The following is a 27,627-nucleotide window of genomic DNA, read 5'->3' on the forward strand; positions in this document are numbered from 1 at the left end:
TCACAAGACCTTCAGATGTGTGGTATCTAAAGTGAGACTAAAGCATCTGGAGCTTCAGGCAATCTTCTGTTTGTCTTCAGGCGTCTCTCTTTGGTGTGTCTTCTGTCCATGTTCGTTCTGTCTTTAATTAATCTTCTGTCACTTCTCGGGCCATTTTAGACAATCTTCTGTCTGTTTTTGGTCCCTCTTTGATTTGTCTTCCGTCTGTTTACTGTCTGTCTTCTGACAGTACCGTCATCCCTCCTCACACACAAGGGTGGGCGGCCATGACTTTGTCTCTTGTTTGACCGGTTGCCCTTCTTCTGAGCCATTTTGTTATGCAGTGGTTGGTACCTACCATAAACACCCCACAACACTTTCAGTTTTGGAGACTCCCTAACTAGGACCTTCCAATCAGACTTGGGTGAAAATCGCTCAGATCCTTGAACCTGCCCGTTTTGGACCGCTCACTTGGGAAACTATATCCCACCCGTGCCATCGTAACACGTTAGTCCGTGCTATTCGCGGACAATCTTGGCGGTTTCAACATCCAAAGTAGGCCATCGGTCCACTTTGGACGTGTCTCAAACCACACTCGTTGGAGGGGGGCATGCTGTGTGGTTTACAACTAAGATAATTCTTATTCAGGAAGCCATATCATTACTGTATGTGTGTATGTATGTGTGTGTATGTGTGTGTGTGTGTATCACACTTTATGGTGGCTTAAATGTCAATGAAGAAACACTACAGCAATAAATGTTAAACACACACACTTTATTATCAGTCCATATATATGCAACGTACATGCACACCTGGACCTGCCCCGGTCCCCTTGGTAACCAGTAGTAGCCTCTGCTTCTGTGAATAGAGAATATTGAATTTCGTTTGGGACACGTCCATAATGTGGTGATTCGGGACACGTCCATGGTGGACTTGCAGTGTGTACGTGTCCCGCTATATATATTAAATAATGTGAGACACCCTACACTACAAACGATTGAGGGCACGTCCAGACAAGCCTGCATTTTAAAAAATGATGAAGAAAGCATCACGAGAGGGTTAATATTTGGAACGTTGCATTTAAAAAGGCATTGTTCCTGAAAGAACAGGACGTTACCATTGAGACGAGGCCAAACCAGTTCCGTGGTGCATTCCCCCTCGGATTAATTTGCAACCCTGCCTCTGTATAAACACAAACTGGCCTCACAATAGAAGATGAAGGTCCTGTCATACAAGGAAGTGTAGCTGAGTGGTAATTTTCTTTCAGAGCTCAAAGTCCAGGCAGGATAAATTCCTGGATAGACCACACACTATCACATAGTTATTCTTCCCCACCAAATACTACGGTCAGACAGATGAGTGTTTAAAGGTTTGGTTGGTGGATCTATCGCACTTCTGATGGAGCTAAGAGAATTCAACCGAGAAGGTAAGATGTTTACCGCTTCTCCAATGAGAAATTTGGTTTGTATTGCTTTTTTTATATTCACCTACATGCAATCAGACATCAGCATTCGGAATTCTGGGATCGTATAAATCAAATGAAGTTGGAAGGAAACCATGTATAACATCTTTGTTCAACTTAACTAGCTAAAGGATTATAATTTGGCTTTAAGCGCTTTGTTTGGATGTAGGGTCCTGTCTCATTTTACCTGCTATGTACCCTGACGTTTGTTTCTCGTACAATTCCGACGTGGCGGAAACGGGCTTCCAGATTCCAGATTTTCTATCCAAACCAGATATAATGATTTATAAACCCCAGCTAGTGTACTTTATACCCAATAACAGTAATGGTATCTGCACCTATCACTTCCTGTTCCTTGCATTTCTTTCCCAAGGTCCTAACAGCGGCTACGGCTCACTAAGGTTACGCAAAGGTCCCTTGAACAAAGGTATTGAGGGCACAGTGCAGTTTGACTGGAACTCACGTCCCAATGAGGACGAGGGCGAGGATGAAAATGCAGACAAAATGCAAAAGCTCAGAGAACTGCCGCTCCACATGGGGCTGAAGAAAGCTATACGGTACAATATCGTTTCTTTACAGAATGACAATCAAATGCAAATGTAGCTGTCAGTCTGATGTCTGTTCTTCTTGCCGTTTCTCAGGCAGGTGCAGCAGATGCAAATTCCCGTTGTCTCTAGTTGGGGCTCCTGGCGTTTCCGTTCCTCCAAGACCTTTCAGCGTTTTCGCGAGGACCTGTGGAGCGTTTTATATTTCATCGAGCTCTGGAGGAAGTCCATGCACCAGATCGGAGGTACCATAAAAAAAGATTTGTTTGGGCTCACTTAGTGAAAGGAAACAATGTTTTCTAGCTGTGGTTTTACTTTCCAAACAGGACATTTCGGAGGAGGCGTCCAATCCTACTTCCTGTTCTTGCGATTCCTGGTTATTCTGAACTTCCTGTCCTTCATGTTGATGGCCGGGTTCGTTATCATCCCCAGCATCGTTTTCCGCTCAAACAACTCGAGTGGTCAATTACTCGTTCCCTCCCTCAACCTTTCAGGTAAAAGGTGCATCTTATTCAATTTGAGGTACCATGGCACAGGCAGCAAGTTTTGGTCTTGTACCGTCGATCTGTTTCTGATAGATATTTATAGTGCAGCCGCCTGGATAAATCCAAGCCTTAGTTTCCTGTATAGACAGTTTCCCAACCTTGAACAATGATTGACTAGATTCTGACTATGATATATTAATTACAACCAAATATCGCACCAGTAATGAAGCATGGCGGTGGTAGCCTCTTGTCAAACAATTGCTTGCTTGTCTGGCCAATGTCTTCTGCTTACCTGACTGTCTTATTATAACCTGGATCTGACAAATGGGAGTTGCTGGGACTTCAGAGTTACTGCAGAACAATATATATTTTATATGTACCCCTGTGGATGATGTGGTACTCCTGTTTTTGATGTAGGTGTGGAAGTGTGCCTGCTTTACGACGTTCAGCCTCAACCTCTGACCATTTACTACACCTACTTCCTGGATTTGCTCTCAGGAACTGTATGACAAACATACACACAAGTTTGGTAACTCATTGTTTTTTTGTTTTTTTTACATACCAATAATGTTCCTCGTTTTCTTTCAGGGCTTCATGGAGTACTCGTATTTGTTCTATGGGTTTTATAACAACACAGAGGTCCTAAGCAATGGGTTTTCTTACAACATTCCATTGGCTTACCTGCTCACCGCCGCTTTCTACTTCCTGTTTTGCTTGTTATGCATCGTGGTCCGGTGAGTACAACAACACTGGTACGCTTGTGTAGCATCTACATCCAAACGAATATAAGAACAAACCCCTCTGATCGATCGGCAGGATGGGTGGAGTGGTGCGGCTCGTCGTGGCGATGGACGGCGGACGATTAGGAGGGTACAGTGTGCTTGTTTTTACAGGGTGGGATCACGGCCTTCAGGATCCAGGAGCTGCCAAAGTTAAACACAACAACCTGCGCTATTGCCTACAGGTAGCTAAATATGCTCAAAATAAGGTTTCACAAGTTTCGTATTGTATTGTATTGTACTTTAACATACCATGTGACCAAAATGCTGCATTACTTCCCGATTGGGAGTCTAGGAGGAAGTACTGCCCTCATTTACATGGTCAATGTCCTGGAATGATGGCTTAATTCTGCAAACAAAATGGCCGACTGTCAATAAACGCATTTCTAAATGCTGTCTCTTTTGCTTCTTCTTCTTCTCTCCCTCTTTCTTTCTTGCATCTGTCTCCTGTCAGGTGGATCTGGAGGAGGAGAGGATTAAGAAGAAATCTGACTCGCTCACTCTGTCTCAAGTGTTCATTCTTTATTCCCTCCGAGTCCTCCTAAGCCTTATTGCTTTGGCCATGATAGTCGGCGCCTTCTTCGCCATCGGTTCCGCCACTCTGTACAGTCAGCAGGTACAACAGTGCTAGCTTCGGTTTTTAGCAAAAGTCACATTTGACAAATGAATAACACAATTTTGATTAAATGGGGGCACGTATACGTACCTTTTAAGAACAAATGATTTTTAAACATTTTGTAAATTTGTATGATTTTTAGCTAAACAGCTTTTAGCTAATAACTAGCTGGGGATTCATTGGAACCCAAGACTCCCATTTTGCCATAGAAATAATAAGATTTTTTTACTCAACTTCAGAATTATAGCTGTATAACAGTAAACAATACAGAACGGGGGTTCCTGGTGGGAAAGAGCTAATGAGCGTTTTTTCTCGGTTCAGTTTCCGCAGCAGGACGGCGTTGTGGGATTGCTGCTGCAGTATCTTCCCTCCATCGTTATAACCGCCAGCAATTTTGTTGTTCCATTCCTGTGTGACCAGATCGCAAAACTGGAGAAATATTCACCTAGCGTCACTGTGATCTTCGCTTTGCTACGGTTAGTCACGCGCACACAAACGCACAGCGTTTTATCTTCCGAATTTTATGCTAACATTTTCCCCGCTCTCTCTGTTAAGGGCCGTGTTTCTCCGATTTGTGAGTTTAGCTGTACTCTTGTCCACTCTGTGGGAACAGATCACGTGTAAAGGAAACGCAGAGGATCAAAAATGTTCACCCTGCAGTTACAGTTACACAAATTACCAGGTATACATGTGCACAACAATGAATAATAATAAAATATATAAAATAAACGGAAAGTATATACTGGACGTGTGCACATAATCTTCTCTGAGAACTAGCAAAGACCCCTTGTGGTAAATTTAATTAGCAATTACCTTCTGTGGTAATTTTAGTGCTAGTAATAACTTCCTGAGGTGATTTTAGTACTAGTAATAACCTCCTGTGGTGATTTTAGTGCTAGTAATAACCTCCTGTGGTGATTTTAGTGCTAGTAATAACCTCCTGTGGTGATTTTAGTGCTAGTAATAACCTCCTGTGGTAAATTTTAGTGCTAGTAATAACCTCCTGTGGTGATTTTAGTGCTAGTAATAACATCCTGTGGTAAATTTTAGTGCTAGTAATAACCTCCTGTGGTGATTTTAGTGCTAGTAATAACCTCCTGTGGTGATTTTAGTGCTAGTAATAACCTCCTGTGGTGATTTTAATGCTAGTAATAACCTCCTGTGGTGATTTTAGTGCTCGTAATAACCTCCTGTGGTGATTTTAGTGCTCGTAATAACCTCCTGTGGTGATTTTAGTGCTAATAACCTCCTGTGGTGATTTTAGTGCTCGTAATAACCTCCTGTGGTGATTTTAGTGCTCGTAATAACCTCCTGTGGTGATTTTAGTGCTCGTAATAACCTCCTGTGGTGATTTTAGTGCTCGTAATAACCTCCTGTGGTGATTTTAGTGCTAGTAATAACCTCCTGTGGTGATTTTAGTGCTAGTAATAACCTCCTGTGGTGATTTTAGTGCTAGTAATAACCTCCTGTGGTGATTTTAATGCTAGTAATAACCTCCTGTGGTGATTTTAATGCTAGTAATAACCTCCTGTGGTGATTTTAATGCTAGTAATAACCTCCTGTGGTGATTTTAATGCTAGTAATAACCTCCTGTGGTAAACTATTAGGCAATATTTGTCAATTTGGTTGGAAATCTAAATAATAATTCATTTTTTTTTAAATTATGTATATATTGTTTTTAACTTCTCTTCTATCTCGTACACAAACAGTGCTGGGAGACACGTGTTGGACAGGAAATGTACAAACTGACGCTGTTTGACTTTCTCATCACAATCGCGGTGCTGATACTGGTTGAGTTTCCTCGCAGGTTAGTCTGTTTATTAATCTGTCCCCTATCTGTCTTTTTGTCTGTGATCACGGTGTACATCGTGTGTGTGTGTGTGTGTGTGTGTGTGTGTGTGTGTGTGTGTGTTTTACAGGCTGATGGTGGATCACTGCTCGTGTAAGCTGTCTCAGTGGTTCGGGCGTCAGGAGTTTGTTGTTCCCTCAAACGTGTTAGCCCTCGTTTACAGTCAGACTGTAGTGTGGAGCGGCGCGTTGTTCTGCCCCATACTGCCCCTCATCAACACCATCAAGTTCATCATCATCTTCTACTGCAAAAAAGTAGCATTATTATTATTATCACTATTATAATAGTAATACATTAGTAGAAAAACTCTGTCTGTCTATCCATTTATCTGTGCCCATCTCCTTCTCTCCTCTCTCTCTCTCTCTCTCTCTCTCTCTCTCTCTCTTTCTCTTTTCAGGTCACTCTATTCCAGAACTGTCGTCCGGCCGTGAGGACGTTCCGCTCCACCAGCTCCAACTTCTTTATCTTCCTGGTTCTTGTGTTCGGCTGGGCGCTCTCTAGTGTGGTGCTCATTTATAGTGTTGCTAGGTGAGTCAACACACACACACACACACACACACACACACACACACACACACACGTGTTGGAGGATTAGTATAGCTATATTCTATCAATTACAATATCTAAAAAATCGCTCCAGCAGCATTGTATTATGATGATGATGATGATGATGATGTTGATGATCTGCAGTATTCATCCGTCCTATGGATGCGGGCCGTTTCGTTTCTTCTCCTCCATGTGGGCTGTGGTTCCTGCTTCCTTTCATTCTCTGTCCGTCACAACGCGGGAGTTTCTTCTGTACGTCGGCTCACAAGCTTTCTCCATCCCGCTTTTCATTTTATCATGGTTAGTAAACTGTTTGTCTGTCTGTCTAATTATCTAAATGCCTGTTTGTCTGAATAATCTGTCTGAATATCTGTCTGTCTGAATGTCTGTCTGTCTATCTGTCTGTCTATTTATTTACAGAATATGTGGCTAGCGTGTGGTGTAGTGGATATAGTGGATCTAGATATATGTATAAACGAGTATAACGTTGTGTTATGTGCAGTGTGGTGATGTGTTACGTGGCTGCGTTGGCTTCAGTTTACGGGAAAACCGTTGACCTCCTGAAAAAACAACACAAACTGGTGAGTGTGTCCTGGTCTGATATACTGCAGGCGAAACACCTCATTAAATATTTCAGCAGTGTTTTTTTATAGCTTTATTTCCTAAATGTGTGATTAAATCGTACAACGCTTTCACTTGCTTTCTCCATGTCAATACAGGAAGGACGAGACAAACAGTTCCTGATCAAACAGATCAAGGATCTGAGTGCAAAAGTTTCCCGAAATGAGCATGTAACGAAACTCGGAGAAGCAGGAAATGCCGCGCCCAGATGGGAAGGAAATTACAATTCTGCGTTTGAGTTAAATGAAGAAGACTTTAGAAACAGTGGATATTATAAGAGAGACATTTGACATTCAGGTCATTCTGTAGGAACCTTTTTTTTTTTTTTTTTTAAACTATAATTATACAGTGACTGTGAGAGGGTTTGCTCTGTGCCTTTACCATATGCTGTAATATAATGTAAAAAAGATATGTACATATCAATAAAGTGTGTCTATTGGTATATCTATCTATCTGTAATTTGAAAAAAATTATAATAAAAAAAATGTACAGATAAATTAACAAATCCATGTTGTATCTATATAAATTATTGCGTTATATTTGGATGTAATGGTCAACTGCAGTGTATTTTTATTCATTCATTCTAATTTAATAATAATAATAATAATAATAATAATAATAATAATAATAATAATTTGTACACTAAACTTCAGGATCTGGACCCCAAGCGCCACCTTGCGGGAGTTGCCGGTATTTCTCCACTAAGTCCTACGTCATTACGTACGCGTCGTGCGTCGTGTTACGGCCACTTCCGGTGTTTTCCTGTCGCTGGTTTGCTACGACTTAAAATGTTTGCTAGGATTTTTTTTCAATGATAATTTAATTAGCGAAGTTTTTTCGATGAGCGGAAACAATTCATTTATTTACAAAAAGACTTAAACACGGACTGAGTGAACGAGTTCAGTCTTTCGACGCTAGCTAGCTAACGCCTGGCTAATTCGCTCATTGTCGCGGATTATAGGAAAAAACATATATTTGGCTTTTATTTGTGTATTTTATTGAATTTTCGTTCGGGTTTTTTTTCGAGGTATATAAAAAAATGAACATTTTGCCGAAAAAAAGCTGGCACGTGCGCAACAAGGACAACGTCGCGCGCGTGCGCCGAGACGAGGAGCGCGCGGCCGCGGAGGAGAAAGAAGTCCGGCGGCGCGGCGAGCGCGCGGAGCAGGAGGTAACCGTGGCAACCGCGTGAACGCCGCCGTCACGTGACTCAGACATTGCACAACGAAATGTTAATATAGAAATGAATGATTTACTGCTTAAATATTATAATAATAATAAAAAACGTAACTGTTTTATATTCTCGATTTAATTTGTATATGATGTATAAAAGTAATAATAATAATATTTATAATGAATAATATTTAAATGTGTTTCTAGGCCCGGACGGCGTACCTGCGGAGGAAATCGCGTGCGGCTCTGGAACTCTCGTCCGGACCCCAGGACGAGGGCGAGACCACCCGTGAGACCACCTGCGAGACCGTCCATGAGACCGGCGGGACAGAGCATCTCAACCTGTTCCCTCTGGAGGACTCGTCCGAGAAGAAAGGCAACGCTGAGTACCTGCGTGAGAAGAAAGAGGAGAAGGTCCGAGAACATTACACACGACCGGCAGTCTGGACACACACACACACGTCCCCTAATTATGTCTTGTGCTTGTCGAACAGGAGAAACAGGAGCGCGCTATCGGCCTGTTGGTGTCTCTCGGCCCCGCCCCGGGTACGGAGGCCACGCCCTGGTACCTGAAGGAGAGACAGAGGGACAAAGACGCAGAAAAGGAGAGCGAGAGAGAAAAAGAGAGCGAGAGACGCGACAGGGGCAAAGGGAAGGGTATAAGTGAGGAGGAGAAGGAGAAGAAAGATCGGAAGTTAAAGGTACTGCGAATCATAATACTATATTATATAACAGGATTTACTCTGTGTGTGTGTGTGTGTGTGTGTGTGTGTGTGTGTGAATGCAGTAAGCCGGAAATGTCTTCTATTGCCCGTGTAGGACCGTCTGGACCCTCTGAAGGACATAAGGAAAGCTCTGGCAGTAAAAGACCGGAAAGAGAAGAAGCACAAGAAGAAGGAGAAGACGAGTGCAGGGAGGTGAGACGGTTCATTTCCTGTTTCATTTCATATTGAAATATCCGACTTGGATGGACAGACAGACAGACAGAATGTCATCTAGATAACAGAATAGACAGGAAGCAGACGAGAAAGTGAAATCCGTCTGCTCTGTTGTTCAGCTCAAAAGAGCGACTGCGTGCGGAGCGACTGCAGAGGGAAGCGGAGGAGCGCAGACGAGCTCAGGCCCTGCTGGACAAGAGTCGGGGAGTGGGCGGAGCCACGGACGGACAGACCGAGCCGGCCGAGCGAGACAGACCGTACAACAGCGCGTACTTTCCCGAACTGGCACGCAAGAGACAGAGGAGAGACAAAGACATCACCGACTTTCTGAACTCATGCTCATAGACTCAGGGGTCGTCTCGCAGACGTTTGTGCTCTAAAGTGAAGTATTTGATCCGTTCTTCGTTCTTCACCGGTTGGAAATTTCTTCACGGTGCACTGATGCTCATTTCACAACAGCATGAATATCATATTACTGGTATAAACATTATTTAATTTAATGATGAAGTTATTTATTATATATTTGTATATATATATATCACAAAAATGTCTGACTTGGTCTTTTGTTGTTGTTGTTTTTGTTTTACGGCCACAAAAATCAATAAAATTGGAAAAAATGAAACCGTTTCTGAGTCCTGCTACCACATGATCCACAATCTGGTACCAAATAATCCACTGCCTGGTACAATCCGGTACTGAATGATCCATAATCCGGAACCAAATTATTTCGTACTCCAAATGATCCATGTTCTGGGGCCCCTGTGAGCGCGCGCGCTCCCGGTTCAAACCTCCAAACGATCACGACGAAGGGCACGCGCTGCGCGTGCTTTTTTCCCCCTCCCCCTTTTCTTTTAAAAGAACATGGTCACGCGCTTGTTTTTTTATTTATTTATTTATTTTTATAACACGTTTAACGCTTATCAGCGGTATCACAGACAAAGGGCACGCGCGTTTTCGCTGATTCGGCGCGTCCGCGTGCTCGCTATTTATTTATTTTTATATATATATATATATATTAGTTTATATAATAAATTTTGCACCTGGAAAAAAAAATAATAAATGTGGTTAAGAATGAATAAACAGCGGGGTTTTTTTTACGCGCTCACGCACGCACGCACGCACGCAGACAAGACGCGACCCCGAAGAACGTCTCTCTGTCGCGCGCGCGCGCGCACGCGCATCTCCAGACAAGCGGCGGCGAGCGGAAAATAACAGACGCTCCAATAATAAATATAAATATATAAATAACAGACGATAATAATTGATGCGGGACGGCGCGTGGGGGAGGAGGAGGAGGACAGAGGGACACCGAGCGGAGTGCGGGTTTATTCTGTATTTTCTTTCTTTCTATCTTTTTTTTTTGCTTGTATGTGATTAAAATGAGATAATTCGGGATGAAGGAGGACGCGGTGATGCTGAGGCTGATGGTGTCGCTGGGCTGAGAAAAAGGGGAGAGAAGGAGAGCACAATAGAAAGAAAAAAAAAAATCTCTGCCTCAAGGAGAAAAAAAAAGGAAGAGATAAACAGCACGCGCAAAGAATAGAGAACGAGGAAGAGGAGGAAGAAAGGAAGCCCCGCGGCCGCTCGGATGCCCCCGACATCGCCGCTATGCTAACACCGTGCTGGGTGATGCTGCTGGCGGGGCTCGTGTCGGGTTTGTTCCCGGACAGATCTCACGGAGCCCCGCAGCCTGAAGGTGAGACAGGTCGGGTCGGGTCGGGTCGGGTCTGATGATCTGATTTGTAAAACATGGTTCCCTGGTAGAAAATAGAAATGCATCATGTATTGCAGTGGTTGTTGTTGTTGTGCTGAAAGCAAGAAGCTCCATACAGCATGAAGAGCTTCTGCAGAAAAAACAACAACAAATAAATCCATCTTCAAATGCAATTAGTCTTATTATTATTATTATTATTATTATTATTATTATTATTAAATAACCATTTTGCACACTTGCACAAATTGGTGACATAAATCTATCTATCTATCTATCTATCTATCTATCTATCTATCTATCTATCTATCTATCTATCTATCTATCTAGTTTTTATTATCATTGTTATAATAATGTGCCGCTGGAAACAGTACGCCACGTCGCGCATGCGCACAATGCGCTGTTTTGGCAGGGCCCCCTCCCATTTCGTGTACGTTCACCATTCAGACGTAACAATTAGTTTCTTTTATTATTCTTTTTATTTATTTCTTCTTTTTGTTGTTCTTTTGAAGAAAACTTTATTTTGTCGTTTTCCATAAAACGACGCAGTTCTTAAAAAAAACAAACAACAACAACAAAAAAACCCGTCTTTTTAAAGTTTAGAGGAAATAAAAGAAGAGGCCCGCCCACTTCGACATGACGTCATATTCCGAACTCTTCGCCGAAAATGATTTGCGTCACTATGACGCCAACAGTGCGTGATGGTAACAAACTTTACAATATGAACATTTGTACAATAATTTTATTATTATTTTTTTACTTCTAGAACCGGGTTTCCTCCAAAATTAGACAAGAAAGTGACAAAAAAAAGGATTTCTTTAAAATATGCAAATGTATTCATATGAAATAAAACAGGCTTAATTTGCATAAATATATGGTGTACAGTTTCAATACAAAATAATCTTTCTATTGTTTATCTATCTATCTATCTATCTATCTATCTATCTATCTATCTATCTATCTATCTATCTATCTATCTATCTCTATTTATCTATCTCTCTCTCTCTCTTTTTTCTCTCTATCTATCTATCTATCTATCTATCTATCTATCTATCTATCTATCTATCTATCTCTCTCTCTCTCTCTCTCTCTCTCTCTCTCTATCTATCTATCTATCTATCTCTCTCTCTCTTTCTCTCTCTCTCTCTGTCTCTATCTATCTCTCTCTCTCTCTCTCTCTCTCTATCTATCTATCTATCTATCTATCTATCTATCTATCTATCTATCTCTCTCTCTCTCTCTCTCTCTCTCTTGCTCTATCTATCTATCTATCTATCTATCTATCTATCTATCTATCTATCTATCTATCTATCTATCTCTCTATCTATCTCTCTCTCTCTCTCTATCTCTCTCTCTCTCTCTCGCTCTATCTATCTATCTATCTATCTATCTATCTATCTATCTATCTATCTATCTATCTATCTCTCTCTCTCTCTCTCTCTCTCTCTGTGTTTTCTTTTGCTGTAGTACATTTGAGTTTGATGAACACTTCAATGTGAACAATTAAATGATTCATCACTGAAATCTCAGGTGCTTTTTTTTGTGTGTGTAGGTGTGTGTAGGTGTGTGTGTGTGTGTGTGTGTGTTGTGTGTATTGTGTGTGTATGAAAGAGAGATTTCCATGCTGTACATTGTTTACCTTAACCACGGTGCATCCTTCCCTTCTCTCTTCCACAGATGGTTCAGTCCACATAGACAAGCCAGTCGAGGTACTCATAACAAAAACCCCCCAAAAATTCCCCCTCTATATAACACTTGGTATCTTCCCAGATATGTCTAAATCTTTGGCTCTGTCCCAAATTCTAGTGTTTTAGGACTAGTTTTTATATTAATCTACAACTAGAATCAGAACTAGTGTGTCTTTTAGAGTATTTCGAGAAGACATAGGGATTGACTGCATTTCCCACAACGCACTGTGTCGGACAAAACCATGTCTATCACGTGTAAAAAATAATAAAACGATCCGTAATGTTAGCAAGAACTTATTGTTAGCTGGAGTGCTCTGGTTTGAACGCTAGCATTTGGGACACGGCCGTCCGCTCTCCTCCCAGACACAGGCCCGGTACCGACCCGATAGCGCCCCCTCCCTTTCAGTGACCACCACACGGACTGTCTGTCTCGTATGATGGCGTCTTTCCAGATCCTTCACTTCCCCTCGAAGTCTAACCTGCGTTTTTTCCTGCTAACCTCCGTTCTCGTTCTCCTCCTCTTCTCCTTCCTTCTCTTACCAGCTGGCCAATGTGCGCACTTCATTGGACACTTCCTGTCTTCTGTCCTGAGCGCTAATGCTAAGTGCTAACCTTAACTCTCCTCTCCCTTCTCAGTGACCTTTCCTTAAAAAAAAAGGAATATATACCACCTTCCTCTTTCTCTTTCTTTTATCGTCTCATCTGATATCTGATTGCTCTCTTAACACTAATAGGTGCCATATCTGACTTCTCAATTTCTTTTTTCCCTCCTCTTTTCTTCTACCATCCTGCTCTTGTCCTGTTTCCTTTCTAATCTCCTTAATTTGTCCCTTCTTCTGTCCCCAATCTTTTCTTCCCCCCCCCATTTTTCTTCGTCCTCCCCCGTTTTGTTTTATTGCTTTGATTTTTGCACTTCTCTCTCTCTCTCTGGCGTCTCCCTGTCTGTCGTCCTTGTCACAGTGTCTTTCTCGCGGGACGCGTCTCTCTCTCCTCCAGCCTACGTGGTCATCCTGGTGTCCTGCTCAGGCCTTGTTTCATTCATCCTGCTGCTGCTCACCTGCCTGTGCTGCAAGAGAGGAAGCGTCGGTTTCAACGTGAGTTTTACCTGGACATCTGTCTCACCCTCTGTCCATTTCTGTCTTATTCTCTTTCTGTCTCACCCTCTGTCCCATTCTGCCTAATTCTCTTTCTGTCTCACTCTCTGTCTCATTCTGCTTAATTCTCTTTCTGTCTCACTCTATGTCCCATTCTGTCTTGTTCTCTTTCTGTCTCACTCTCTGTCCTATTCTATCTTATTCTCTTTCTGTCTCACCCTCTGTCCTATTCGGTCTTATTTTCTTTCTGTCTTACCCTCTGTCCCATTCTGTCTTATTCTCTTTTGTCTCACCCTCTGTCCCATTCTGTCTTATTTTCTTTCTGTCTCACTCTCTGTCCTATTCTGTCTTATTTCCTTTCTGTCTCACTCTCTTTCTGTCACTCTCTGTCCCATTTTGTTGAATTTTTTCTGTCTCACTCTCTTTCTGTCACTCTCTGTCCCATTTTGTTTAATTCTCTTTCTGTCTCACTCTCTGTCCCATTCTGTCTTATTTTCTTTCTGTCTCACTCTCTGTCCCATTCTGTCTTATTTTCTTTGTCCCACTCTCTGTCCCATTCTGTCTTATTTTCTTTCTGTCTCACTCTCTGTCCTATTCTGTCTTATTTCCTTTCTGTCTCACTCTCTGTCCCATTTTGTCTTATTTTCTTTGTCTCACTCTCTGTCCCATTCCGTCTTATTCTCTTTCTGTCTCACTCTCTGTCCTATTTTGTTTAATTCTCTTGCTGTCTCACTCTCTGTCCCATTTTGTCTTATTCTCTTTCTGTCTCACTCTCTGTCCAAATTTGTCTTATTCGCTTTCTGTCTTATTCTTCTTCTGTCTCATTCCTTCTTATTCTCTTTCTGTCTCACTCTCTGTCTCATTCTGTTTCACTCATCACTCCTGTCTTACTTTCTCGTTCACCTTCTCTCACCCTTTCTCTCTTTGTCTCACACTCTATCCCTTCTTATCGGTCTCACTCTCTTTTTCTTGCTGTCTCATTTTCTGTCTATGTCTTACTCTCTGTCTTTCTCTGTCTCATTACACCCCCCTCCCCCCCTCTCTCTCAGGAGTTTGATAATGCTGATGGTGAAGAATGTTCCAGTCCCGTTCCCGAGGACAGCGCGTCCTCATGTGTGTCTCTGCCTGAGGTTTACACACTTCCTCTGCGAGACAGAGCGTGTTCAGCACTGCCTAATGGCACAGGTAAAAACACACACACACACACACACACACACTGCCAATAATAAGAGTTATGCAATGCATAAATAATAATGCACAGATGTATTGTGGACAGGGACGAGCACACAGTGTTTTCGCCGACACACACTCAACTACCTGCAGGAGATCGGGAATGGCTGGTTTGGGAAGGTACACGCTTCTAGATTTTAGCGAGAAAGTTCCCATAGAACTGCTGGACCTGGAAGAAGTTAGAACTGTTCTTAACCTATTTTCTTCAGGTGATCTTGGCCGAGGTGTTGTGTGACTGCAGCCCCTCTCAGGTGATGGTTAAAGAGCTGAAGGTCAGTGCCAGTCCTCTGGAGCAGCGCAAGTTCCTAGCCGAAGCCGAGCCATACAGGTGGGACACTCCATTGGTCAGGGGCCATCGTGGTAGGCCATCAGGGCCAGCAAGAACTTCTGTGCTGGCCCTGATGGCCATCATGGTAGGCCAACAGGGCCAGCAAGAACTTGGAGTGTATGTTTAGGTTAGAGTTTTTATCCAATCAGATTTAAGCCTTCACGTCATGTGTTGCTGGGGTTCAAAGTTATGTGTTATGAGTCCTTCAAAAAATATACACTATGGGTTCTTGCAGTGTACAGTTCATGCTGCTTTAACCAATCCGATGCCAAGGCCATCTAGCAGGCGTCCAATTGCGTAAACATTTCCACATCCTTTGATTGGACGGTCATTTAATAGCTTTTTTTTTTATTCCACAATGTCTGACCGAGGAGAAGTTTTAAAAATTATCAAATGGTTCCGAGACTAGTTTTGTAACACGCCAACAGATGGCAGCACGAGTCTGCACACACAGTCACAGGGAGCACCGAGCTTCTCGCTGGAAACAACGCGATCTCACTTTCACACCCACCCAACCAAACCAAACTCAACCAAAATAAGTCTTTCAGGACACCTTCCAGAAGTGGCAGCAACTCTGGGACCTTTGAATTTTTGCGCAAGGGGACTATTTTGTAGGCGATAGCGTGTAAACGTAGATAAAGTACTTTTTGATATCACCATCTTCTTCTGTTTGTTTACTCTGAACCGCAAGTACTCCAGAATATCTGATAGCTCTTGGGAGACTGTGCGTGGTGTAGTTGTGTGTTGTGATCCTCACAGCTGCTTATTGAAATGCAACGAATCATCGTATTTCAGGTTTGATCCGATTACCCTGTCATAATGTGGAAACGTATACACTGCTGTCCGGACTGAGCGAGATGTACCAAGTGCTTTATTGTTATAACTCGGTTATTGAACACTCAGCAAGACTGACCCATACCCCATTTACATACCAACTTTAGTGTTTGTCTTTCTCACCTGTGGTTACATCCCTCACTATGTCTCTCTCACACTCTCTTGCTCTTTCACTCTATTTATCTCTTTCTTTCTTTCTTTCTCTCCCAGAAGTCTCCACCACCCCAACATCCTGCAGTGTTTGGGTCAGTGCAGTGAGAGTATCCCTTATCTGCTGGTTATGGAGTTCTGCCAGCTGGTGAGAATGAACATTCACTCTCCTGTCTGTCTGTCCTGAGTCTCTGACTGCCTGTCTTACTGTCTGATATCTCTTTCGAACTGTCCGATCTGTTCTCTTCCAATTATCGATATATGTATATTATACACAAATGATATTCCTTGATCTCCTCCCTTGACACATCTCGCTTCCAGGGCGATCTCAAGCGATACCTTAGAGCGCAGAGGAAGTCGGACGGCATGACGCCTGATCTCCTGAACCGTGACCTTTTGACATTGCAGCGAATGGCATACGAGATCACGTCAGGTCTTTTGCACCTTCATGAAAACAACTACATACACAGGTGAGCACGAATGAAGCCCCCAAGGCTCTTTGTATCCTGATTGGCTCTGGCTCTTGCCACTCCCTGGCTCCCTGGACCACTTTCTTGCCTGAAACGATCATTTGTGTATGTTTCATGTGGTACAGTGTAGCCTACAGAGCATTACTGTTCGGTTTAGGAAATAAACTTGTAGATTTTTCTTCATAGCGATCTGGCACTGAGGAACTGCCTGCTCACCTCAGACCTGACAGTCCGTATCGGAGATTACGGCCTCTCACACAACCACTATAAGGTACGGCAAGATAAACCTTTATTTATGATAATATTAATGCATTTTGAAGCAAGTGTGGGTCCGAAAGTAGCAGGAAGCAACAAGGGGGCGCGGATCATGCCTGATACGTCCAATACGTGCTTGTTCCTTTTACGTTCTTTGAACAGGAGGATTATTACTTAACGCCAGACAAGTTGTGGATTCCTCTGCGCTGGATCGCTCCAGAGCTGCTGGAGGAGTTTCGAGGAGAATTAATGGTTACAGACCAGACTAAAACCAGCAACGTGTGGTATGTGCCACCAGTTTGGACCAATGCTGAGAGGATTGGTTAGCAAGACTGTAACATCAACTTGAATGCAGAGCTGATGGGAGCTTTTTTTCAGGCTCAGCAGCTTTGCTGAGGTTTTACACACAGCTTTATGCCCAATTTATTAGACACTCCAGGCTTGTAAGTCTGTCCTGTTAGTGTACAGCTGAGTAATTTTTTCAAGTATCAATTTCTGGACACTTTTTTCCCATCCTCTTAGTAATGGGTTCCTGATGCCACATTTTTATTACGATAAACCAATTACAAGAGCTTACAGCATCACTTTAACCCTGGTGGGTTTTTGTTTTGTTTTTGATTGACAGGTCCTTAGGTGTGGTGATTTGGGAGCTGTTTGAATTTGGAGCTCAGCCACATCGCCACTTAAGTGATGAAGAAGTTCTCACTTTTGTCATCAAGGAGAGACAGATTACGCTGGCTCAGCCCCGCCTTAAACTCTCCCACGCCGACTACTGGTCAGTTTAACTGGTCAAATGTTTAAAACAAAGACCAATAGGACACAAAGGGTTGAATGCCTTTGGTCACATGAATGACATTAGCTTTTGTCTCTCTTTAGGTACGAGGTCATGCAGTCCTGCTGGCTACCACCTCCGCAGCGTCCAACGGTCAACGAAATCTTCATCCTCCTTTCCTCTCTCCTGGCTGCTGAACAAGGAAGGAACCGGAGGAGTGTGGCAGAGGACGAGGACGAAGATGAGTATGAGGAAGCACACGGCCGACGGAGGAGAGGAGAAAGCGAAGAATCATTCGAGAGGCGATGGGACTCACTTCGCCCCAGTGCTTTCCAGTCTGCAGCAGGGGAACGACAGAAAGAGAGAGGATACAACAGAGAGGACAGTAACTCCTTCCCTCTGCTGGATCCCGTGAACTCGATCCCTCCTTCGTCTCATGAGCTCGATGACATCCTGACGGTCACTGAGACAAGCAAGGGATTGAATTTTGAATATTTTTGGGACAAAGCACATGGTAGGAGGGGTTATAAACCACTTCCTCCTCCTCAGCCAATACCAACCCCCATCTCTGGTCATCGGCAGTCTTTGGATACGCCCACAGTTGTGCCAGTGATTAGCGCACGTAGCCCTTCGTTAGCCAGCGAATACTACATTCGCTTGGAGGAACACACTCCACAAGACAAATCCACTCATCTCAAAGGGAAGTCATCATCAGCATTGCAAACAGGCTCTGTTAGTCCTGGAGATTTGGAATTAGTAGAGATTTCTGGTGGGACATGTGGTAAGGGAAAGCCAACCTACCAAAACAAAGTTGGAGAGAGTGCTTCTCAGACACTCCAGACTGTGAGGTCTAGTGAAGTCCAAGTCCTGAAGCCAAACACGGGTCTGGTCCAGTTCAGTAAAGAAGGTTGTAACAGAGTGACTGATTATGCAGTAGTGGACATCGGAGATGTTAAAAGAGATCCAAACCTAAGACGTTCCGGATCTGTGACTTCCCATGTACCAATCCTTCCACCAAAGCCTCGCTCAATGTCCATGTCTTCGGGCAGCAATCTACTGTCTCGTCCCCTACCTGTTCCCCCACCTATATATGCCCACTCATATGGCCTGAATCACTATCCTGCACCCTCTTATCCCATCAGCAAATCAGAGACTTCAGATTCCTTGTTTATGAGCAGCTGTTCAAACTTAAAATCCAATTTTGATCATCTGGGCTTCAATCGGACACACCCGAGGCTTCCTCCATCTCCGTCGCATTCTCCGTCAATCCCACCATCCTCCGCTGGACACTCCATATTTCCTCCACCTCAAAGTTGCCCTCCACCTCTCCCTCCTCACTACAGGCCCCACAAGGATCCCTTTCACAGTTATGTGAGTGAAACATTCCCCAGACATAACAATCTAAGCACGGTGCACTTAGAAAGAGACCCATTAGGCTGTGACTACACTGAGAAGCAGAACGCTAACAGGAACATGACGTGTTTGCAGTCATTGCACAACTCAAGCTACATAAAGGACGGGTCCCCAGGAGATCGAGAATCTCCCTATTCCAAAATGTTTTACTCAGAGTCAATTCCGGTAATCGAGAGAAAGTCTTCCTCCAGCACGACATACTCAGAAGATGACTATAATTCCCCTTTTGTATCTCCGAGTAGACTCAGCAGTGGCACAATCATCGAATGCATCAGCTTGGTTGATGACCCAGATCCTGCTACGGCAGAACTGTTCTCCAGAGGAATGAAACGAACCCAATCGCGTCTTGACACAATTCTTCCAGCTCTCTGGAAGGAGGAAGATGCAGAAATGCATCGTGAGCGAGTTGCGGCTGCTAAGAAGTCACCGATACACTTGTTCCTGACAGAAATCTCCAATGAACCTTTGGACTCCAATGTAGGAGAAACCTCATGGAGCAAGAATAATGACAAGGACAGTGGATTGAGACGCTCCCAGTCCCTTCTCACCGAACTGGACTCGGCCACTAAAACCTGGGCATCTGATAAAACCTCAGAAGTTGATGGGATTGAAAAGAGGGATTTGTTCCTCACTGAGATTGACACCACAATGTCAGATTGTGAAGATGTATATGATGGCGATGGGGGCATCCCAGTGTCCCGCTTTGGCACCACACCCTTCCCCTATGCACGCCCTGACGACTTGTCCACATATGCTGAAGAAGAAGATGTTTTTACACAAGGTACGGAGAGATCTCAGTCACTACCATGTGAGATAAACAATGGGAACATGGAGTCAAAGAACAAAGAAATTACCCAAGAGAAGTTTCTTAAAGAGATCCAATCAGCTGAGACATTTCTCACTGAGATAATAACAGGACAAAGCAATCAGAAAGAGAGTCTATCACCTGTAGAAATATCGCCAGAATACGACTCTGTGTACATTGACCCCACGTCCTCGCCAACACTAAAGTTCGAACCGTTAAGTATACCTTTAAGTGATACGAAAGAGGCAATTTATGCCCAGGTTACCAAGAGAGCTAAAAGAAGAGAAATAAAAGTTGCAGTGCGTCCTGAAATGCCCATTCTGCAAATAGCTTTGGAACTACAAAGCGTCAGAAATGAGCCAAATTTATCCACTTTTGCTCATCCAGCCAAAGAAGAATTATATTCGAAGCCCCAAAGCCCTGCTGACTTTGTTCCTTCAGACATCCTGCCGAAAACAGAGCTCTTAATGGACCAGACATCTCCTGCGGTAACACAGGGAACAGATGCTGAGCTGTTTAACAGCGACATGCAAGAATCTCTTTCTAATGTTAGCATAGAACAACCGAGACAGTTTGAAGTTGAGGGTTTATCACAGGAAATCATAGTTAAGGATGTAACAGAAACTATAAGTACTTTGACTTATAAAACTGAGAGTGTCGGTAAGGAGGTAGAAGGAATGCATGTACAGGATGGGCTAATGTTTAGAGTACAAGCAAAAGATGGCACATTTGAAAGTTCAGAACAAGTCCTAGGTGTAAAAGGGTCTCTGTATGTAGAAGTTCCCGATCCTGCCACTTTATCAGATGCCACTGCGTCAACTGGACAAGATTGTGGCAGAGTTATTCAAAGCCAAGACTCTGGCCAGATCTTTCAAAAGCAGGCATTGTTTACATCCATTGAACAAGCTAATTTGATCGACACAGATTTTCATATGAGCACCAAAAACGACGCTGACGATCTAGACACTCTAAAAGAGGGCATAAGTACGGCAGACTCCATGCTGTCGCTTGGTGAAGCAAGTGCTGATGTGTTCCCACTGTCCTTTGCAAGGGAACCGAACTCTGAACAATCCCTGTCTACTATTACACCCACAGACTCAACAATGTCCCCTCTTACCTCCAGCTCTATGGACTGCCTCACCCCTGGAGATCCATGGGTTAATAGCGGAAGCACTGGGTGGAGGATCTTGGGTACTGAAACCCCCTATCGAGATTCTGCCTATTTTTCTGACAGTGACTTGGACAGTGGGGAAGGTTTACCCAGAAGAGGTTCCGATGGATTAGGCTCTTCTCGTTCAGGCAGTGGTCGACCAGGTGAGAGAGGAACGCTGATGGGAATTGAGGAAAAGACTGAAGCAGAGGACGACAATCAGGATGGTAAATCGGTCAAAATTTCACTGGATGCCGTAGTGGATTCTGTGAAAAGTTCTAAGTGTGGTAGCAATGATTCCATGATTTCAGCATTTGAGGCATCTAACATCTCAAAAACTGAAACCAGTACCATTGGCGAGTTATTTTGTGCCATTCAGGAAGCACCCCTACATGCGTTCCCATGCACTGATCCCTCAGAGTTTTCTTTTCAAACATCTTCTGTCACTGATTTCAGTGAAGAAAAAGAAGTTCAGAACTTAGAACTGCTCTCCGAAACCATAGAAAAGGTCCACAAGCCAAACTTCATAGAGGAACTTCTTGAAACTCAAAAGGAAGCGTTTAGGTCAAGAAAGAACACACTGGATATTCAAGACAGTGATACCAATGAACTTGGTTTGAGAAACCTTACTTTTGCAGAAGAAATGGAAGAGCAAGCAAAGGCAAAGTCCGAAGCCGAAAGCCAAATAACTGAAGCTGAGCTTTGCTTCTTAAAAAAGAAATCTCCAAACACCAGACAGGAGCAGGAGGATCTGAGAGGGCTTTCCCTAAAACAGTGTTTTGATGATTTTGGGAAGGAAACCTCAAAGGAACTAAATGTGAAACCAGATATATTATGGGAGGCTCTTGCAGAGCCTGGTTCCACAAACAGATCTCTGAAGGAAGCAGTTACTTGTCATAGGCTCCAGCAAAACGATAATCAAATCTGTACACCAGAAACTTACCAGTGGGCACCAGGTGAAAATAACCAGTGGGCATCACCTGAAAAGAGCCTATGTGTATCCAAAAGAGAAGAGAAAAAAGAGCCTATGTGTATTGAAAGAGATAACAATGACCACTGTGAATCATGTAAAAATGACCAGTGGCCATCAACTGGAATTGATGAGTGGGCATCAGTGGAAAATGACCAGTGGGCATCGCCTGAAAACGACCAGTGGGCATCAGCTGAAAGAGACAATTCTGCATCAGCTAAGGGAACCGAAAAGGAACTGGAGTCCGAATTCTTTCCAGGTTTAGGACAGAAGAGGTGTACAGAGGACAAGATTTTTGGCACAAGCCACGAGTTCTGGGAAACAGAAAATGATGAGTTAGCAGTAAGCGAACCTCATCCCACCATTACGGAGACACATGAAAATACTTACGGTGATGAAGCGCAGAAACATGACGAACATCAACCGTCCAGTTCATTTTCCGGGTTTCCAGAAGCTCATGAAAGTCAGCAAAATATGGACGTCCACCAAGAAGAAAACATAGAAAATCCTGACGTGGAAAACAGCGAACCAGGACATGATAGGCAAGTGGAAGCGGATAATCTGGAGAACCCAGAGCAAGAGCTTGTCACTCATTGCAATAGTGTTGGAAGGCGAAGCTCCAGTGACTGCAAGGTGTACATCCAGAATGAGGTGCAAGGTGATTTTCCGGGAGGTGAAGGAAGCCAGATTACTAGCAGACTACAGGAAGTCCTTGACTTAAAGGACAAGGCGGGAGACAAAGAACATTGTTTTGCTGAATCAGGAGGTTTTGAAGGCACGGAGATTCGGACTGAGACCAACCACAACAATAACTGGGTCACAGCAACACCTGAAGCCGATGAGGTCCACACCACAAATAATATCCTTATGAAACCTCATCTATCTTCAGCACACCAAGACGCATACTTCAGCGAGGATATTGAAAATAATCACTGCCAATCATCAAACAGGGAAACAGGTGAGGAAAGATTTCTTGAAAAGGACAGATCGGATTCTCCTTCATGTCCCATTCTCACCATTTATGCAGAAGCAGAGCCGTGCACAATCCACAGCAGCAACGTTCAGTGCTGCTCTCCTGCCTTGATGTCCATGGATATATCAAACTGCGACTCTTCCCAGCATGCCAAAGTGAGCGATTGCCAAGGCCCAAACAATTTCCCGAACACGGTGCACCATATAGAGATCAAGTCTAGTCCGGGTGATCATGACTGGATGGACGTCACGGACCACGAAAGTCTACTGGTCTTCTCTAACAACTCCGATTCCTTCAACCTGTCCACTGCTGAATGCTCCACCAGTACCCACAGCAAAGGAATTACTGCAAATCTGGGACAAAAACCATCCCTGATCACAGAAAACCAGACCCGCTTGGTATCTGATTGCATAAACAAGGATGAAATGAGGAACGGCAAATCTCACTCTGTGATCTCTCAGACTTCCTTGAACTCCATCCCAGAGTTGCTTATCTCAGAATGGAAGGATTTGGATGAGGAGCCTCTGGAGGACTTTGAAAAGCTGGAGAAGTTGTGCTGCATTTCCGGAGACGAAGATCTTCTAGGAGACCTCTTGTTGGGGAACTTAGACCTACTGGAATCTTTGAAGAAGAACCAACAGACTTTGCCAAGTGCCAAAGAGGACCAAGAGCACTCTGGGGTTTCAGATGGCAAAACAAGAGCAGAGCTGAGCGAGGAGGTTCACGAAATCTCGGACATCTCCGTGAAGAAATCACAAAGCTTTGAGGAAAATGAGCTTTTCATGGAAAAGAAGGAGAGAGGAAACGTCCCACCTTGCCTGTTAAGCGAAGGCACCAAAGGTCAGAGATTGCTGTCGCAAATGCCGGCGAAAAATGGGCTCATGATGCAGGTAAGGCATTAAAAAAAATACGTTCCGATTCTTTTTTCTCCTCTAAAACGTCAAGTATTAAGTGACATCGTTCTCAAGACATATCGGCCCTTACTTCCCTCATTAAGGTTTGTGAAGAAAAGCTGCAGTACTCCCTCAGTGAGAACGTTCAAACCAACGTGCTGTGGGGTTCTACCATGACTGACAGCGTCATTCTGCGTCCTTGGGCAGAAACCAGCGCTGGTGCTCTCGGCGAAGCCTCCAGCAAAGAAGCCTCGGTGAAAACCGAGAGGTTTGTTATATACATGTGTGACATATACAACCTCTGATATTAACCACATCTCCTTAGATTGTATGAAAAGTTCTGACGTTTCTGTCCTCATGTACAGTAGATAGTTTTCCCTGCTCCATCTTCTTCCCAAAGCTCTTGTGCAACCCAGTTTTTAACGAACGCACATCCGTGGTTTCCGCAGTAACGATGAAGCAGTCCCTCCTAGCCCAGTTTCACCTAAAAGTAAAGATGCTGAAGTGGAATCGGGGACACTGAAAATGATTGAGAAGGCTGAAGTCTCGCCTGATCCACCTGCCACCAACCAAGCTATGAAAGGTACAGTATCAGTTACCGATGCCAAAGCATATCCAATGATCTCAAATGATTCCCCCAAACTCACAAACGTTTGTGGACACCTGGCCATAAGATTGGTATGGGCATCTTTTGGAACCTCCCATTCCACATTCGGTCCCCATTTGCTGTTATAATAAGCTCCACTCTTCTGGGAAGATGTTCCACTAGATTTTGTCGAGATTGATGGAGATTCATTCAGCCACAAGGGGGCGTTAGAAAGTCAGGAATTGATGTAGGTGAGGAGGCCTGGGGTGCAGTCCTCATTCAAAATTCATCTCAAAGTTGTTCAATAGGGTTGAAGCTCTATAGCAGAAGACCTTTCACCTCTTCCAACCCCAATGAGAGTATATCTTCATAGAGCTGGCTTTGTGCACAAAAGTCATGCTGGAATTCTTGGTTGGGGTCTCCTAGATCAATTGAAGGGCATCTGATGCAGGTGTGCCTTCGAGTTTGTGGGATGAAGAGTGTATAGGTGGGGAAAATCCCAGCATATTTAGAGTTACACTTAAATACCCTTGTTCAGAGTCACTGACGTTTCATTTGTGGAATTTCACTGCAGCAGCGACTCCTGCTTCCATCTTCTTGACACTCACGCGTCTTCTCTCCTTCTTTTATTACATCATCATTATCATCATCATCATCCTCTTTTCCAGCTAAACTGGCCCGCCTCTCGCTCTCTCTTCCCCCGCTGCCTCTCTTGCTTCCCCTCTCCCCTGGTTCCAAAGGCTTCTGGGAAGGAGGGGAGAACCGAATCGGCCGGAGGAGGGCCTTCTCGACGGGATGCAACCCCGAAGAGGACGAAGAAGATGAAGAGCAGGAGGACGAGGTCTCCAAGAAGGTCATCGTTGTCACGGAGACGGACGTTCACAAGCGCGTAGGGCTGCGCAGTTTGCTGAAGTCGCCCAAGGAGCCCGTCGACCGAGAGAACCGCGACCATGGGAGGAACGTGTCCTTTTTTGATGACGTCACCGTCTATCTGTTCGATCAGGTAAATAGACAGACAGACAGACAGACAGACAGACAGACAGACAGACTCCAATTGTCGCCCTCACCTGTATTTGTCTGCCTTTCAATGTTTTTCCCCGACAGGAAACGCCAACCAATGAGCTGAGTTCCGGCTCTGCCCCTACAAGTCCATCTCCTCTTGGAAAGCCCGCCCACTTTGACGGACACGGTTAGTATTATCGCTCACGATCGTATGTAAATGTACACTTTCAACATGTCGGGAATCGTTTCAACCCAAGCAGACGTTTCGAGGAATAAGGACGTCAAATAATATGTTCTCCTTCCTCCCCAGCAGGAGGGAGCGGACACAAAGCCAGCAAGAACAAAGAGCAAAAATCCAAATCAGCACCGAGCTCATCAGCAGCGTCAACGTCGTCGCGCTTCACCGTCAGTCCCGCCAACGACCCTCATTTAGTCTGATGCACACACTTACACACACACATGCACACCCTAAGGAGATATGTAGCGCTCTGGAGTGACCCTCGTCACCTGGAGGTTATTTTTTTAAAACTCAGACTCCTGTTTTTTTCGAGGCTGGAGAAGAGAAAAAGAAGACAAAACATTTCAGGAACAAATTTAAAACGGAGTTCACGGCTATGCAATAGGAGTCTAGTCACAGTCGTACCAGCTTCAGCTCTATTTTCATGGCTTCTTAAAGTACAATTTGTATTCTGTATTCAGGAGGGGAAGCACTTTCTTCGACCAGTATCTGTCTGTCTGTCTGTTGTCTCTTTGTTTGTCTGTTGGCTTTAACAGAAGGGTAGGGCATTTGCCGGCGATCCAGGTTTACGTGAAAGGGTTGGAAGATAGCGTACAGAGGCCGAGTGATATCCAGAGAAGTTTACCCTCCCCCTCCACTGACGGATTTCTTTTCCACGGACGGATGGTTTAGCACGCTATCGGTATCAGGACATGATAGAGAGTGACAACTGGCGCGATATGAAATATGGCGACAAACACCAATCGGGCATAACATGATATGACCACCTGACCCATCGAGCATCAAACGCTTCTTCTTCAGCGGTTTGAGCTCCTCTGTTGGACCACACGGACCAGCCTTCACTCCTCGCATGCATCAACGAGCCTCGGCCGCTTACGACGCTGTCGCCGGTTCACCACTGTTCCTTCCTTGGAGCACCACGGCAGACCAGGAACATCCCACAACAGCTGCGGTGTTGGAGACGCTCTGACCCAGACGTCTAGACGCCACAATTTGTCAAACTCGTTCATATCCTTACGCTCGCCCCATTTTCCTGCTTCTAACATCAACTTTGAGGTGCCATGATGAAGAGATCAACATTGTTCTTCACTTAGACCACTCAGAACGTTATAGCGCCATAATGTTATGCCCGATCGGTGTCTTGCAGACACACCACACCACCCCACCCCCGACAAGCAAGCGTAAAAAACATTCTCGTTTTATCGGAGGCAAAAACCCCCGAGACCTCCAATCCTGTCTTTCCAGTGCAGCGCTCCTTTTTTTCGTCAAAAACCGATAGCGACATCGCGGCGGTGTACGTTTCGGGATTTGTTTTATCTTTTATCTTTATTATTAGATTGCACGCAAGACGAGAGAGAGAGAGAAAAAAAAAAGATTGCTGACATCCGTCTATGTTTTTTACTCGTGTTTTTGATCGCGGAATTTATCCGACGATTTATTCGTTCGATCGATCGATCGTTCGTTTGTTTGTTTATTTAAATCCTCAAAAAAAAAAAGAAGAAAAAAAAGATTGCACATTTACTTTGTCTCAGATGTTATGCATTATTTTATTCAGGTGCTCCCTACGTCACGAAAAAAAAATATGAATAAATAAAGACCTGGATCATTCATTCCTCCATGAGCTTTCGCAATATTTTCTACGATTTAGCTGGACGGTAGTGCGTACGGATGTTTGTCCGTGTCTGTTTGTAAACGCTATTTTGAAGTGTGTTCGCATTCTTTATGTTTAAAAGCAAATAAAAAAAGAGAAAGACCCCCCCATCCCCCCATTTAACACACATCTACACACACACACTTAGGCGTTAGTCAGAAACAACCTGATTCATATTTCATTTAATAATTCAGTGTAAAAAATCATTTGTAAAAGTGGCCAGGTTTCTTATGGATTATTGTGGGGAGGTTCGAATAAAAAAAAAAGAAAAAAAAAAAGAGCGAGAGAGGAAACTGTGAAACATTTAACGAAACTGTTTGATGAAAATAAATTGTCTTGGCTTATAAAACCTTGGTGTGTTCAATCATTGCTTCTTTATTTAACGTTTAATAAAAATATATAACCATCAATTAAAAGGGCC

The 27,627-nt window shown here is 43.8% G+C and overlaps 3 protein-coding genes across 7 annotated transcripts; all 3 read left to right on the forward strand.

Annotated features, from left to right (window-relative positions):
• Positions 1 to 16: 16 nt before the first annotated feature.
• tmc4 (transmembrane channel-like 4) lies at positions 17 to 7,387 on the forward strand. Of its 2 annotated transcripts, XM_046846594.1 has the most exons (16): positions 17 to 1,405; positions 1,815 to 1,998; positions 2,083 to 2,231; positions 2,313 to 2,480; positions 2,889 to 2,974; positions 3,060 to 3,205; positions 3,288 to 3,435; positions 3,705 to 3,866; positions 4,188 to 4,342; positions 4,422 to 4,548; positions 5,576 to 5,673; positions 5,786 to 5,969; positions 6,113 to 6,243; positions 6,406 to 6,561; positions 6,764 to 6,842; positions 6,981 to 7,387. In XM_046846594.1, the coding sequence occupies exons 1-16, from the start codon at positions 1,378 to 1,380 to the stop codon at positions 7,170 to 7,172; spliced, it is 2,193 nt and encodes a 730-aa protein (XP_046702550.1). In that variant the 5' UTR covers positions 17 to 1,377; the 3' UTR covers positions 7,173 to 7,387. The 2 variants fall into 2 exon arrangements, with proteins under 2 accessions (XP_046702550.1, XP_046702549.1); XM_046846593.1 differs by lacking the exon at positions 17 to 1,405 and having other exon boundaries at positions 1,430 to 1,998.
• A 226-nt stretch (positions 7,388 to 7,613) lies between these two features.
• leng1 (leukocyte receptor cluster (LRC) member 1) lies at positions 7,614 to 9,604 on the forward strand. The gene is made up of 5 exons (XM_046846637.1): positions 7,614 to 8,053; positions 8,263 to 8,469; positions 8,550 to 8,756; positions 8,875 to 8,972; positions 9,113 to 9,604. Exons 1-5 carry the CDS (start codon positions 7,922 to 7,924, stop codon positions 9,336 to 9,338), a joined length of 870 nt encoding a protein of 289 aa, XP_046702593.1. The 5' UTR covers positions 7,614 to 7,921; the 3' UTR covers positions 9,339 to 9,604.
• A 514-nt stretch (positions 9,605 to 10,118) lies between these two features.
• lmtk3 (lemur tyrosine kinase 3) lies at positions 10,119 to 27,555 on the forward strand. 4 transcript variants are annotated; one of them, XM_046846556.1, is made up of 16 exons: positions 10,119 to 10,689; positions 13,353 to 13,486; positions 14,536 to 14,671; positions 14,763 to 14,836; positions 14,926 to 15,044; positions 16,089 to 16,176; positions 16,350 to 16,498; positions 16,685 to 16,769; positions 16,916 to 17,037; positions 17,379 to 17,528; positions 17,630 to 23,726; positions 23,834 to 23,997; positions 24,179 to 24,312; positions 25,056 to 25,318; positions 25,420 to 25,504; positions 25,628 to 27,555. In XM_046846556.1, exons 1-16 carry the CDS (start codon positions 10,602 to 10,604, stop codon positions 25,753 to 25,755), a joined length of 8,016 nt encoding a protein of 2,671 aa, XP_046702512.1. In that variant the 5' UTR covers positions 10,119 to 10,601; the 3' UTR covers positions 25,756 to 27,555. The 4 variants fall into 4 exon arrangements, with proteins under 4 accessions (XP_046702512.1, XP_046702508.1, XP_046702509.1 ...); XM_046846552.1 differs by having other exon boundaries at positions 10,120 to 10,689; positions 24,984 to 25,318; XM_046846553.1 differs by having other exon boundaries at positions 10,120 to 10,689; positions 24,984 to 25,318; positions 25,631 to 27,555.
• Positions 27,556 to 27,627: the final 72 nt, after the last annotated feature.

This window comes from Silurus meridionalis, chromosome 4 (assembly GCF_014805685.1).
Source record: "Silurus meridionalis isolate SWU-2019-XX chromosome 4, ASM1480568v1, whole genome shotgun sequence".
In the NCBI taxonomy this organism is placed as follows: domain Eukaryota; kingdom Metazoa; phylum Chordata; class Actinopteri; order Siluriformes; family Siluridae; genus Silurus; species Silurus meridionalis.

Coding starts and splice junctions, on each gene's coding strand:
- tmc4 (XM_046846593.1), top strand. CDS start 1,634: ATGTACCCTGACGTTTGTTTCTCGTACAATTCCGACGTGGCGGAAACG. Junction 3,867..4,187: donor CCACTCTGTACAGTCAGCAG/GTACAACAGTGC, acceptor TTCTCGGTTCAG/TTTCCGCAGCAGGACGGCGT. Junction 6,562..6,763: donor CCGCTTTTCATTTTATCATG/GTTAGTAAACTG, acceptor TGTTATGTGCAG/TGTGGTGATGTGTTACGTGG.
- leng1 (XM_046846637.1), top strand. CDS start 7,922: ATGAACATTTTGCCGAAAAAAAGCTGGCACGTGCGCAACAAGGACAAC. Junction 8,470..8,549: donor GTGAGAAGAAAGAGGAGAAG/GTCCGAGAACAT, acceptor CTTGTCGAACAG/GAGAAACAGGAGCGCGCTAT. Junction 8,973..9,112: donor GAGAAGACGAGTGCAGGGAG/GTGAGACGGTTC, acceptor TCTGTTGTTCAG/CTCAAAAGAGCGACTGCGTG.
- lmtk3 (XM_046846552.1), top strand. CDS start 10,602: ATGCTAACACCGTGCTGGGTGATGCTGCTGGCGGGGCTCGTGTCGGGT. Junction 17,529..17,629: donor CTCTCCCACGCCGACTACTG/GTCAGTTTAACT, acceptor GTCTCTCTTTAG/GTACGAGGTCATGCAGTCCT. Junction 23,727..23,833: donor AAAATGGGCTCATGATGCAG/GTAAGGCATTAA, acceptor TCCCTCATTAAG/GTTTGTGAAGAAAAGCTGCA.